The sequence below is a fragment of the Panthera leo genome, chromosome A3, assembly GCF_018350215.1.
Source record: "Panthera leo isolate Ple1 chromosome A3, P.leo_Ple1_pat1.1, whole genome shotgun sequence".
Classification (NCBI taxonomy): Eukaryota; Metazoa; Chordata; class Mammalia; order Carnivora; family Felidae; genus Panthera; species Panthera leo.
The window spans coordinates 1,269,842-1,284,449 of NC_056681.1; the positions used below are offsets into that span (position 1 = coordinate 1,269,842).

The following is a 14,608-nucleotide window of genomic DNA, read 5'->3' on the forward strand; positions in this document are numbered from 1 at the left end:
TCCACGCGGCATTTCAGAGCACAGCCAGAGCGCGCTCGGCTCCTGAGGACGTTTCCGTCCGTGCGTATTTGTGTGACTTGTCCCCCAGAAATGCCAGGTTGTCACGTTCTGTCACACGGTGTCATTCTAACCACCTAACAGTGTAATCTCGGAAGACACCTGGGAAGCCTGAGTCTCCCTCAGCCAGCAGACTGTCTCCCACTTGGGACGTTAATGTAAGTGGCCTCGAGCTGAGCTGACGGGGCTCTTCTCCCCTGGGGACGTGGGTCTCAGATGCTCTCCGCGTCTCAAGGCCTTGTACACGGAAGGAAGACCGGGCACGCTGGACATTCGTCTTACGTGTGCCCCGTGACCCCGACAGGACTGGACCCAGGCCAGGGCGCCCCGTCACTCCCGAGTGAAACCAGGGCACAGGTTCTCGCCTGGGACGCCTGTTGGGTGACCTTGGGCTTCTAAGAGGCGCACCGTAGACGGCAGGGACACCGCCTGCCCGGGTGCTGAGTGGCGAGGGCTGTCTGCCTGGAGTAAAGCCGTGGTGCCGGCTTCTGTATTCATTTTGAACTGCTTTCTAAGTTAGCTGCAAACTCTGGGTTGGATATTGTCAGGTAAGCATTCCTCGGTTTTCCTGTGTGTGTGGCGTGAATCCGTGGCCGTGCTCACACTGTCCTCAAAGTCAAGTATGATACTGAGTACCGTGTATCGCTCTTTCTCCTTCGAAATCAATAAAAATATTTTATAGAAACTGGTCACTGTTTGTTTGAATTTGAACCGTTTGTAGCTCTTGTCGCAGGTCCGCCGTGACGGAGGACGAGCCGACGCCACCCAGCCGTGGGAGCGCAGCCCGGCTGAGGGTGTGCAGGGCCGTGCTGCTCTGAGCGCCTGGACGAAGACGGACAGCACTCTCCTTTTACCTGAAACGTGTGCTAAGCCCCGTGGCTGCGTACGGGTCTCAGGGAGTCAGAATTGGACGGAGGCGTGCGTGTGTGTGTGTGTGTGTGTGTGTGTACGCACGCGCGTGTGTGTGGTGGTGGTGGCAGTGGGCTGGGGGTGGTACATACTATTGCCCTGTATTTGCCAAGTCTCTTTCTGGACCAGTCCTACTTAAGAACCGTGGCCTGTTAACTCCCACGTAGTTTCTGCTTAGCAGGAGTGAAAATTCTGTCTTGATGGATTCAGACCATAAGAGAGTCTTCATTTAAAAAAAATGAATAGTGTAGGGTACCAGATTTAGGAGTAAAAGCACTACTTTCGTAGTTCCGGGGTTAAGGAGTCAGCTTTCAGATGGCTTATTAAAACTAAGTTTTGTCCCGTGATGTGTCCGGGTGGGGTGGGGGGGGGACAGGGGTGTGCTTCCCACACCTTCACCTTCCCTGGCATCCCTGCTGCTGACACACCTGGATACAAGCCCTGGTTTTGGTCTCATGTCAGAAATCTGCTGGCACACGACCTTGCAGATGCCCCTGTCCCTGGGTTGGTCCACTGTTTCTGTACGGGTGGTCTGAGTCTAGCCACAGAGGCTGAGGCTGGAGACACCCACCAAGAGCACTCAGGGATGCCTGCGTAAAGCCAACCAGGCTTGTTTTCCGTGCAACACACCCCGGAGACCCGTTGCCCTGGCACTTTAGAGGGCGTGGGTGCCGACACCCCTGCTGAGCCCAATCGACATCCCTCTGGAGGTGGGACGGCACACCCCACCCGCCCACCCACCTAGTTGCCTGTTTCCATCTGCTTTGCGAATTACAAACCTAACAACAACCCTCCAGAGGGCGGTGGGGTAAGTAGGCATCTCTGCTTCTAATAATGGACGAAGGGAGGAATTTGGCAAAACCGGAGAAGCAGCCCTGTGCCCTGGGCTGCAGCCAGTGTGGTCACCACCACCGCACCCTCTCCTCTCCCGAGGAGCACTCGGCAGCGGGCAGGCCTGCAGAGGGCCCTGGCTGGGCGACGGGCGTTCTGGAGGAGAGCCGGCCCCCTACTGCCTCCCAGATGGGGGCACCCGTTTGATCTTGCCCCCTGTTGCCTCGCCCGCCACCCCCCTGGTGGCAGCAGGAGCCTGGGTGAACCTGGGGCGCACCCTCACGTCAGTAAAGATCTAAAGGTCGATTCCGAGGCCACTAGATTAGCAAATTTTACTGTTTGTTCCACAAACGTCAGTTACTGCCGTTTACACTTCAGATACTAATGCAGCCGTGACACGAACACACGCGTCGGGTGATGAGATCCGACTGCTTCAGAACAGACGTAGGCATAAAGTCTCGGTGAAATTCAAAACTTAACACCGATCCTCGTTAGACTGTTTACAGATAGGTGCAGATGCAGTCCGGTCGAGAGTTGAAAGCTACTTAATTAGATGCCAGTGCCTGGCGAGCTTGCTGTTCTCAAAACAAATGTAAATGCTGAGTGATTTAACCGTCTTCCCCCCGTGATGAATAGGACAGCAGAGGTTGGAATCTGCAGAGGGCTGCCGAGGTTAGGGGTGTAGTGATCGCCCTCTAGTCTGCACATTCACCCGTTGTAAGTTTCCCTTGTGAAGGCACGCTTCACCAGGACTGAGACCCAAGCCTCCCCGGATTTAACACCATGACTTCCCTGCCATGCACAGCTTACCGACCTCTGGGGCCTGACCCCGAGCCACAAGCCCCAGTTGGGCTTTCCCTGCGTGGAGTACAGGTCCCGGGGACTTCCCCCTCACCAAGGCTCCCCGGCCCTGGCTCGCACCCACCCACCCACGTGGCTGAGCGCATTCCTTCACCGTGATTCTCGTGTCAGGTTCTTCAGGGAGAGCCAGGCTCGCAGAGCAGGTCTGCAGGCTCTGGGGCCGCTGGCAGCCGACCCGCGGTCCAGAAGGGCCAGATAGCCATGTTAGCAATTGACCAAACCCCAGGCTGGGTCTGAGTAAGCAGTCAGATGTCCAGTAAACTGCTATGGTGAGAGGAGTGCCCTTGTAAGTTATCCTCAACTCGTGTTAATTAGGAAATGAACTTGATAGATTAACCCTCAGGTCTGCTGAGCAGAAACGTTTGCCATGTAGCAAAGTGTGGGCTGCCTGATTTTCCAGTCTGTTCCCTCCTTTGCCTGGCTCTTCCTTTCCCGGATACACAGCTTTTGCTGGGGGGCTGGGGGGGGGGGGCAGGGAGAGGACGTTCTGGAAGCCATGTCTCTTGAGGTGATGGCGAGGTCCTGGTGTGTTAGGAGCGGATGTCTTCAATGGACATCTGTGCTCTCGCACATCAGCTATGAGGCAGGAGGCCCAACCTGGGAGGGAAGGAGGGTCTCAGTATGCTGTCTGCGCAGATGCTGGGGTTCCCCAGCTCTCCGGCGCCCCTGATACTCCTCCTCAGGGGCTGGACGGGCCATCCACCAACCCTCAAGTGCTCGACCTATCAACCCATCTCTGTTGGAATTTAGGGAGGTTAACAGAGTTTGAGAATTGTATAATGGCACCCACAGAGAACTATTTCAAGTGACTTGTGATCATCTTTAAAACCAAAAGGAATAGGGAAACTACTGATTTTTAGTAAGTAGAGAACGTGTACGTACCGCGTGCATAAACATCCACGTTCTACGATGATGTTATCAGTTGAGTTTATTTGATTTTAAATATGCTAGTGACATAAGTTTTTGTTCTTTGTATGTCATTTCTCCCTAAAATTACTGTTTTGTGACTTGGGGTGGCGGGGTTTTGTTGTTGTCGTCCCTCTTTTGGTATTCTGGATTTATTGTGAGTGTGGTTACCGAACTATTAACACCCTCGATAAAACGCACAGTTTAGGACGGAGTAAGCCTTTTTTATTTAAGAAATGGGTATTTTTAAGAACCATCCTGTGCCCAGGAACTTTTCCATGCAGCCTGCTCTTCACGGAACACCCCGCCCTTGTCTTTAAGCACCCTGTCCCGTGTTCACAGAGACTGAGCAGGACTTGGCCCTTGTTGATGTTAACAGAATTCCCTTCTAAACCTACAAGGGTGTTTATCATAGCCCTTTCAGTCAGCTTGGTCTTTCCCATTAACTGTAACTGTGACGCCAGCAGCTGGGTGACCTTCCCTAATGGCACGTGCCGAGGGGATCGTTGCAAACAAGCCGTGGAACTGCTCCCTGATGGAACCTTCGGTATTCGTACGTGTAGCTTGAATTACTTAGCGCAGTGCGTGAGTTCCAGGAAGGGCCGTTACCTTTCTGATGTGTAGTGAGAGGCAAGTAAAAGAACAAAGCTAAGATTTTGTTTAAAAAAAAAAAAATTCTGGTGCGTACATGCTTCGTTTCTTATAGGTCAGCAGATGCTGACGTTTGCACACTGGCCTCGCCGGCCTCCTCCGTCATGCCATTGCTTTTAATTACGTCTGATCTTTAGATCTGTAACGTAGGCTCTGCTCATTGGGATGACTTGACTCATGAACTGGGCCCTGGGTTCTGTGGCTGTGACGTGGGGGCTGGACGGCGGAGGCGACGGTGTGCCCCGGGGTCTTTTGTTTGCAATAAGCTGTTCAAACACTCGATTGTGTTTTGCCAGTGAGTTTCTTCCTCCTTCCTATTGAAACGTGCCCCATCACTGCCCTTGACAGGGTTTACGTCTGGAGAATAAAGGCCGACGTTAAATTCTGAACTCTGCACAAATGTTTTGTTTTTCAGGTCTTGAGTCACCGCGCCCCAACATCATCCTCGGGTTGGTGATCTGTCAGAGAATAAAACGCCCTTCAAGTGCTGGAGAATTAGATAAGGTAGAGGAGAAGCGGACCCGACTTCAGACCCAAGAAGAAACGGAGGTTTCTGTCTATCCCAAAGTGCCTGCAGCCCCGCAGTCTGAGAAGAAACCCCCAAGCTCCAGGTCTGCTCCGGGGACGTGGCCGGCAGCACCACACCCCCAGGGACTCCTCCCCCGCCGCCCCCTCTGCCCGAGCCACCCAGTGCCCCGGCGTCGTCGTCCGTGTTGAAAATCCTGTCGTCGCTCAAACCAGGAGCCACGAGCACTACCACGGCGTCCTCACCCGCCACCGCGGCCGTCACCGTGGCCTCTCCCTCCGCCAACCCCTCCACCTCGAAGACAGCCTCACCCCTGGAACACATCCTGCAGACGCTCTTTGGGAAGAAGAAGTCCTTTGACCCCCCTGCCAGAGAGCCCGTGGGGTCCACACCGGCCTCCCACCAAGACCCCAAAGCCACGGCCGACAGCGGGCTGCCCGCGGCGCCTTTACTGGACCCGATCGTCCAGCAGTTCGGTCAGTTCTCAAGAGACAGAGCTCTGGAGGACGAGGAAGATGACAGACCGTATGACCCCGAAGAGGAGTACGGGCCCGACAGAGCCTGTGACGCTCAGCTCGAGCGCGGGAGGCGCCCCGATGGGGACAAGGCCCCAGAGACGGCCGAGCGGGAGGAGGTGGCCTATGACCCGGAGGACGAGACCATCTTGGAAGAGGCCAAGGTGGCCATCGACGACCTGCCCAACAGGATGTGTGCGGACGGGAAGGGCGGCTCCGCCGAGAGGCCCGGCGAGCCCACGGCCGCCGGAGCGGCCCCCTCCCTGGTCGAGCAGCAGCAGATGATAGAAGAGCTCAACAAGCAGATTGAGGAGCAGAGGAGGCAGGTGGAGGAGCAGGAAGCCGCGCTCCGGCAGCAGAGGGCCGCCGTGGGGGCCTCCATGGCGCACTTCTCCGTGGCCGACGCGCTGCTGTCGCCGCCCCCGAAGTCCCTGCCCCAGGCCGAGCTGTTCCCGCCGGAGCAGCAGGTCGCGTGCCGCCCGTCCGCACTCCCCGGCGCCCCTGCGGGGGCGGGGGCGGGCCCCGGCTGCGACCCGCGGCAGAACCGGGACCCCCGGCAGGCCCGGCGGCTGGCCGCAGAGCACGGCGAGGGTGAGGCCGGCTCCAGGCCGCCCGCGGCCCGGGAGGAGGGTGCAGAGTCGGCCCCGCAGGCCAAGCCGGACGGCCCCAAGCGCGAACACCCCCCCGCGAGCCCGGTCCCGCCGCCCGTGGACGGCGGCGCCCCCTCGGCGGGCTCCAGACCTGCCCGCAAGGTGCTGCTGCCCACGCCCCCCGGCGCAGCCGCCTTTCAGCCCGGCTTCCCTTTGCATGGCGACGCCCAGAGCTTCCCCTCTGCCGGCGGGAGGGACCCTTTCTCTGGTGCCCCTCAGGACAAAGCGCTCGGCTCGTCCCAGTACGAGGATCCGAGGAACGCTCCGTTTGCCGAGAAAAGTGACCACCCGACCGTGGAGCCTGAAGGGGACAGGGAGCCGCAGTGCAGACCCGGCGAGGGGGCCGCCACTCTCCCGGCACCTGGACAGAGGGTGGGGGGCCCTCCGCCCGTGCCCCAGGGCCAGCGGGAGCCGGCACCACGTGCTTTCGGAACGTCTGGGCTTCATGGCCCCAGTTTCCCAGGACCGAGGGGGTCCGTTCCTCCTTTCTCAGAGGAGAGTATGGTTTCCAATAGCGATGGGCCGCGGGGGCCTCCGCCAGCCAGGTTCGGGGCTCAGAAGGGGCCCATTCCTTCCTTGTTGTCAGGGCCACACGGGCCCCCTCCCTACGGGGACAGCAGGGGCCCCTCCCCCTCCCACCTTGGGGGACCCAGGGGAGCGGCACCCCAATTCGAAGACCGGAAGGACCCCCACGGGGAGAAGAGGGAGTTCCAGGACGGCCCGTACGACGAGATGGCCGGCCCCCCCTCTCAGTTCGAGGGACCAGAACAAGCCCCCTTCATGGCGGGCAGAGGCACGGCGCCTTTCCAGTTCGGAGGCCAGAGGAGGCCTCTTCTGTCACAGTTTAAGGGCCCCCGAGGAGGTCCCCCTCCCTCTCAGTTTGGAGGTCAGAGAGGGCCCCCGCCCGGCCACTTCGTGGGCCCGAGGGGGCCACATCCCGGTCAGTTCGAAGGACCCAGAGCCCAGGCACCGAACTTCATGCCGGGGCCCAGGGGGATCCAGCCTCAGCAGTTCGAGGAGCAGAGGGTGAGCTCGCCCCCGAGATTCGCCGGCCCCCGGGCGCCAGCGCCCCTGCCGTTCGGCGGGCCGAGAGGCTCGGCGCCCTTCCCCGAGAAGAGCGAGCCCGCACCGCCCCGCTTCCACTTCCAGGGCCCGCCGGCCCCGGGGCTGAAGCCGGCCCCCAGGCCGCTGCTGGAGCTGCCCAGCCACCCGCCGCCGCACCGGCCGGAGCGCTGGGACGAGGCGCCCGCGCAGGGCCCCGAGGCCGACTTCCGCGAGGGCAAGGGCCACGAGTACAGAAGCCAGGCCTTTGAAGGGCGGCAGAGGGAGCGGTTCGAAGCCGGGCCCAAAGAGAAGCCGCTGGAGGAGCCCGAGGCCGCGCCGCCGGAGAGCCGGCCGGGCAGGGCCCTGGAGGAGCGTCGGCGGGAGCGGGGGCGGCGCTGGAGCCGGGAGCGGGACTGGGACCGGGGCCACGAGCGGGGCCGTCACCGCGACAAGGACCCGGGCCGCGAGTGGGACCGGAGTCGGGAGCGCGGCGCCGACAGGGACCGAGGGCGGGAGCCGGAGCGGGCGGCCGAATGGGGCCGGAGCCGGGAGCGCAGCCGGAACCGGGACCGGGAGCGCCGGCGGGAGCGGGAGAGGTCTCGCAGCAGGGAGCGCGGCCGGGACCGCACCCGCGAGCACGGCCGGGAGCGCAAGGACCGCAGCAAAAGCAAGGAGGGCGCCCGGGACCCCAAAGCCGAGGCGCCTCGGGCCGCCACCCCCGCCACCCAGACCTAGCGCCGGGCCGCGCAACGCTCCCGCGGGGCCGGCGCCCGGGGCGCGGTGAGCGCCTGGGTGTGCAGAGAGCTACGAACTGCGATGCAGAACAGAACGTTCTGGACTTCAACGATTGCTGTAATTTTGTGTATAGTGGTTTCTTACAAAATTTCACATCTTTACAATTCTGTTGCTTTTTAAAAAAAAAAAAAACTAAGAACTGAATATTTCCATTTAAAATCACTGAAATGGGAAAGCGTCTACAGAAGCATATTGCTTTTTCAAATTATAAAGTTATCTTTTCCAATAACTTGAGTCTAGTAACTTTTAAGGGAATTTCAGTGGACCCTAGAGCCATACCTTCGCTGACCTCTCACCTGTATTTCTGTTTCCAGAAGCTGTTGTCACAGGTGTCACAGGTGTAGTGCCCCGGGGGGGGGGCCGGTGGCCTGCTTTCTGCTCGCTCCCTGGGGTGTCAGATGCACAAAAGCCCACAAATGCATTTTCCTTTTGTCCTAAAGAAATTTGAATTGCAAATTTCAACCAGGAAACAAAACATTTCGTAGTTTTGCTCAGTTTTTATATATCGCCTTATACATTTTTTTTCAAAAACGTGATTGAAAGCAACATCTGTCCAAGTAGAAATTGTTGCATTTTAAATAGCAATCTATTGAAAAAGGTGTAAGCTTTACCAGCCTAAAGAAAGTGAGAAGATAAGCCAATTAAGTGTACTTTAAAAAGGGGGTGGGGGGAGGGGGGTTACTCGGACTTGAATGATCAGGAACATTTTGTTTGTGAAACCCGACCCTCTGAGCAGTCCTTCCTGTGTCCCAGGGAGAGGGCACCAGGTCCAGACTGTTACACTGTCCGGTGATGCATTTTAGACTTTGTCACTGAAAGCGGAACAGTACCCGTGTGAAGTCTGGGACGGAAACCAGTGACCGTAGTTAGAGAGCTGCAACTCAGGAAGCTGTTGGCTGAAACGGCGGCCTGCCTTCTGTGGCGTATTTGCAGGTACTTCCGGAGCGTGAGAGGGAGGAAACCTTGCTAATTTATTTGACTGTACAAATACACTTTGATAATTTTTTATATTTTCATAAACTTACTTTTGCAAGTGTAAAATGAGAGAATTTCATTCATTCTTTGGAGTCTGTTCCATCGCACATCACTACAGATTTTTCACTTTCTAGCACAAACGTACAAATGGTAAGAACACGGAGGACTTAGTGATTTGGAGGGACTGGGATTCCAGAGCAAACGTCAGGTGACAGCGCGGCCGAGTGCTGAAAGTTCCAACGTCTCATACGATGCGAAGGGTTTTTTACACGTAAAACAAATTTTTCTAATTTAAATACACAAATGTAAAAATCAAGTGTGTTTCTTTAGGTTTACTTGATAGAAATTTCTGTAAATTGTATTTTATATTACAAAGTATTATATCACTGTACATTAAAACACGGAACTGCATAGGTTTTGTTACTTGAAGTAGAATAAACATCTACAGAAGGTTTTCTGCCGCGCCTGTGTCACTTCCCCTGTCGGGAGTCTGGGGCTGGGGGGCCCCTCCGCGAGCTCGCACACGCCCACCCCTGCCCCGTGCCGACGACCGCCCCCCCCCCCCCCCCCCCCCGACTTTGAGTCGGGTGACCCACCCTACCGCTCTGCCTGCTCGAGCGGTGCCTGGTGCCGTGGCCGCCGTGGCCTGGAGGTGTGGCGGAGCCCGTGGCCCAGGCTCCGGTGCCACGGGTGGAGTGGGTGGCCGTGGCCGAGCCGGCAGGCTGACGCGGTGCCTTCAGGGCGAGGGGAACGGCTCCCAAACCTACACGCGGCCACTGCCGGGGCAAAGGACACGGCGTGGGCGTTGCCCTGGAACTTCAGCGCCCAGCTGCCCCCCTAATTGACCTCAGTCCGATGACCCCGTGTCCCAGGAGCTCATTTTCTCAGCAGGCGCGTCCCCAGCCCCGCTGTGAGCAGAGGCAGAGAGAACATCCTTCCTGAGGACGCTCCCGTCCCGTTGGGTGTCCTGTCACCAGTGGCTGGCAGGTGTCCCAGCCCAGCACAGGGCAAACCAGGGAGGGCCCCTGGACACAGAGCAACCAAGGAGGGTTCCGCAGGGGGCAGCACCCGGGCCCCCGGGCCGCTGTTGCCTCAGAAGGGTGCGCTGAGCCGAGATGGCCCACATAGGCGCACGGAGGCGGGCGGCCTGTTTGCGGGGAACCGCGAGGGGCCAGACCTGGCCGGGGGCAGGGCCGCCGTACCCAGAGCTGACCGGGGACACCGAAGAGGCTGGGCACGGCGCCCAGGCCTGCACAGTGCTGTCAGAGGGGTGTCCCCGGAACGTCGGGAAACTGGGCCCCGTTTTCAAGTTCTCAGTCCTTCGAAGGCTCACTGCTCAGATGTTTGCCTTCAGTTGTGTTCACCCCAGAGCCTGTGTCTCCCATGCTCCACGGCACCAGGATGCTCTGTCCTCACCCTGCCGCCTGCCACCCCCGTCACCCCTCCAGCCTGTGACCCCATTTAGCCAACGGGACCCCTGAGCCGCACGTGGGTCTCCAGAAACCCGAATAGTGAGGAGTCTGGCTTGAGGATGCGGCCCTCCTTCCCTGAATCTTTTTCCCCTCTGTTTTCTTTTGTTTACAAAATTGGGATTCTATACATTCTTGTATCTTTTTTTTTTTTTAATTTGCTTTGTCCTGGGAAATTCCCAAAGGCATCAAATATCGATCAAAAGACATTTTGGAGGCACCTGGTGGCTCAGTCGGTTGAGCATCCGACTTTGGCTCGGGTCATGATCTCACGGCCCGTGGGTTCTAGCCCCACGTCGGGCTCTGTGCCGACAGCTCGGAGCCTGGAGCCCGCTTCGGATTCTGTGTCTCCCTCTCTCTCTGCCCCTCCCCTGCTCATGCTCTGTCTCTCAAAAAATGAATAAATGTTAAAAAAAATTTTTTAAGTCATTTTGTATTTTTCCCATTGTTGACAAGGTTTGTATCTTCTCCTTTCAAGAGAATGAATGCTCCCTGTAGATCCGTGAGGTCCTAAGCATCAACCGCGGAGCATGTAGGAAATGAAAGGAGCATGTGAAGAAAATGAAGATCTGCCGTCCCCTCCCCGTGAATGTGGTCATCCAGAAACATCCAGACACAAGCCTTCCTAGCGGTACTTCCAGCCCCTTTCTTATGTGCACGTGTTGCTGATGTTCGGGGTGCATCACCAAGGACACGCATTTAGGAAAAGCCCAATGAACAGAGACCACCTAGCGTGCGTCTGCGTGCTTCGCATGCACCTAGAGGCAGCCAGTCCCAGTGGGTAGAGCGGCCTCCGTGTCACTGACAGCCCCGTCCTCAGCTTGTGACTTTGTCCTGATGGTTGCAAGAAGGCTGCCCCTGCAGGCGTGACATCATCATCTCACTGTCCTGGGAGGAAGCCAGCACGAGAGACAGAGCCGTAGCAGGGCAGCCCTGCCCCATCTGCCCTCCTGGTTGAAACTTTTGCTTATATCTTGTCGCCACGCTGTGTCACACGGCCACCCCTAGCTGCACAGGAACGAGTCCCGGCCTGCCAGAAAACCAGGGGAGGGGTCAGCACCGCGGCTAGGAAGGGCAGCCGGAGCCACAGCCAGGCAGGCAGTGCCCGGTTCCTATCAGTGACTTCTCCGTCACCTTCCACACCACCCAGCAGGCGCCCTGCTGGACACATGCCCCCAAAGCATGCGTTATCCGCAGGGCAGTGTCACCCCCGTGGGGGCCAAGGCTGGTTCTGGGGGTACAGGTCTTAGCTACTGCAACGGTCTGTGGCCCTCCGAGGGGCAGAGAAAAGTCTGGAGGGGCTTCTTGGGGAGCCGCCGTTTTTCAAAGGGTGGGAAGCTGCCCTACACGGAGGAAGACTTCTGCACACACGAAAATCTGTAAGCAAACATCGACAGTGATTTACTCCTAACTGCCCAAACCAGGAGGCCACCCGAAGTCCCCTCTGTCCACGCATGTCCCAGCCGGGGCTCAGCCGCAGCCCAGCCGTGAAAGTGAGCACGAGCGGGCACGGGCCGCGGTGGGGGGGGCCTCTGCTGTGTCGAGCGAGGGGGAGAAGCCAGACCGAAGGCCACCAGCCCATCACATGACAGCGATAAGACAAAACTCGGGGGATAGATGGGGCTGGGGTGAGGGGAGCACGCCGCTGGGGAGCGGTGCCAGGGAGTCACGGGGGTGGGGTGTTGGCTGCGTGGCTGTTTCCAAAACTCACAGAAGATGCCCAAGCGAGTGACGGTTACTGGAAGTGACGCCGTGTCACCCAGACGAAGAGTGGAGGCCGGGCGTCGCGTTGGCAGCAACCAGAGGTGAGTCCTACCCGCCGCAGCTGCACTTGTACACACACACACACACACACACGCACGTGCACCCAGTCCCGCACACCCATGTGAGCGCACACGTGTGCACATGCACACTCACGCACACTCACACCCATGCATGTGCGCACACATCAGGGACAAAAAGAAAGGAGCTCAACTCTGGAGGTGATTCTGCAGCAGTCCGGCTTTGTTCGCCCCGAATACGGCAAAGCCTTACTTCCTGCAGTGACTCGCCTTTGATTTCAGAAAAGACCCCCCACGTATCTGTAATTATACAGCAATAAATGAACATCTCTTCTTCTTTAAAAAAACAGAACGGGAGGGGGGCGCCCTCTGACCTGGGCCTGGGGTCTTTCCTCTGCCACTTCCTTCGTTCTGTCTCTGCCACGCGGCTGGATGACCCCTTGTCTGTCCTGCCCTGCGGATCCTGCCTCCTTGTCCTGCCCCTTTTCCTGGAACTCCTCCCCCGAATTTCTCCGGAAGGGACTTGGTCTACCCCTGGCTGCTTTCGCCGTGTTGGGATTTTGCAGGCTGTCACTGGAGACCGTCTGTCCCCGCTACCGCTCCTGATGCCTGTCACCTTGCCCCCGACCAGGGCAGCACGAAGCTCTGGCTTCTGCCAGCCCGTGCTCACTCTCATTTCTCGCAAGTTCGAAGCAGTTGCCTAGAACTTTCCCCTGGTTTGTCTTTCCTTCTGCGTGCGTGCGCGCGCGTGCGTCTGATTAATCAATACTTTGATAGCTGAGAAATCTTTTGGCAAGCAGAGGGAAACTCACATTTTGTTCCCCGTCCCATTTCTTTGTCTTACAAATCTAGGGAACGATGTTTCTGAAATAAATATTTAAACTCGAAATTAAATATTTAACGTCCTTATAACCAGTATTTAATACTAATTAAATTTCCAGGGGCGCCTGGATGGCTCCGTCAGCAGAACGCCCCACTTGGTTGAGCGTCCGACTCTTGATTTCAGCCCGGGTCACCATCTCGAGGTTCGTGAGATCCAGCCTTGCGCGGGGCTCTAGGCTGACAGCGTGGAGCCTGCTTGGGATTCCCCCTCTGCCCCGCCCCTGTCCACGTACCCCCTCTGTGTGTGTACGTCAAAACAAAGAAACTTAAAAAAGTAAATTTCCAAATACTTAGATATCAATTACAAAGATACTTCATAAAAGCCTCCTAAGTGGCTAATGAAACTCACACCTGTAACAAAGGTTTATCAGATTCCCTCAGTCCTCGTCCACCTTGAGGAGCGAACAAAGCTCACAAACCACAGCGACCACGCGACGCTCGGCAAACAGCTTCCTGACTGCGAGTGCCGTGGGCGCAACTCGCTTCTTCATGATCTCTTCCTGCGTGGGTCATCCCGGGCACAGAGGACCCTGAAGACCGGGGTACAGGATGGACAGACAGACAGGCATCAGGGAGGCTCCTCATGGCACCTACCCTGCCTGCCGTGGCCGCAGGGTGACGCTGTGGGCAGCCTGTGGTCCGCGCCCCGCAGGCCAGAGCTCCAAGTCAGAGAGACAGGCAGAGGCAAGGGGAAGCAAGGTCAGGCCGGGGCAAGGGGTCGTCTGTCGTTCCGGCTTCTCTGGCAGGATGCCCTCGCCTCCAGGTGGGAGGAGCGAGAGAGACACGTGTGCTGGTGTGTTTTCGTGGCTCACGTAGCCCAGCCACAGCCCACGCCAGCCACGTGAGCCGCCACGCACAAGACCCCTCGGTGCTACAAAGCAGCCGGCGGGGGCTTCTCTTCCGGTGTCTGGATCTCACGTACAAGTGCCTCGGGTGACCCCCCGAACTGGGGATATGCAGGAGAGGGCCTCCTGCTCCGCCAGCCCGGCCCCCAGCACAGCCCCCAGACTGGCCCCCAAGCCTGCTCAAAGCCGCCTTTTAAACCTTAAGTTCCAAGGGTGCCTGGGTGGCTCAGTCGGTTACGCATCCGACTTTGGCTCAGGTCACGATCTCGCGGTTCGTGAGTTCGAGCCCCGCGTCGGGCGCTGTGCTGACAGCTCGGAGCCTGGAGCCTGCTTCGGATTCTGGGTCTCCCTCTCTCTCTGCCCCTCCCCCACTCCTACTCCGTCTTTCCCTCTCTCTCTCTCAAAAGTAAATAATCATTCAAAAAAATTTTTTTTAATAAAAACAAATAAACCATACACTCTAAACAAACACAATGGCAGAGTGGTGCTCCCACCTAACTGGGTGCAGCTATCCTGGAAATACGCCCACTCCCAGGAGGAGACAGTCCCTCCTTGCCCTGGCGAAGTTCAAGTTCGGTGTTCTCCACCGGCCCACACTCCCACCTGGAGCTCGGGATGAGGTCAGCCGCTCTCAACACACCCGATGTTAGACAAGAGGGTCAAGAGGGCAGAAGAAAAAAGAGTATGCGGTTAATAAGCACACACATGGATGTTATTTATCTCCGAAGCAGGAAGGGACCCTCCTGGGGTGGTCACCTCTGCAGTGGGCCATGCGGCCGTAACCAGGGTCTCTTGGCTTCCTCGCCATCCAGTCCACGCTCCCTTGGTCCTGGAGCTCCTCAGCCGGTCTAGACTCCCTGCCTGGTGGGTGCCCCAGAGCGTCCTTCCTTCGGGCCCGAACTATCGGCGAT

The 14,608-nt window shown here is 57.9% G+C and overlaps 1 protein-coding gene across 1 annotated transcript in view; it reads left to right on the forward strand.

Annotated features, from left to right (window-relative positions):
* Nucleotides 1-9,175, forward strand: part of DIDO1 (death inducer-obliterator 1) — a 44,638-nt gene extending 35,463 nt beyond the window's left edge. Inside the window, 3 exon segments of the mRNA XM_042930451.1 lie at nucleotides 4,631-4,813; nucleotides 4,816-7,692; nucleotides 7,726-9,175. Coding sequence (XP_042786385.1) covers nucleotides 4,631-4,813; nucleotides 4,816-7,685 — 3,053 coding nt within the window. The 3' untranslated portion in view covers nucleotides 7,686-7,692; nucleotides 7,726-9,175.
* Nucleotides 9,176-14,608: the final 5,433 nt, after the last annotated feature.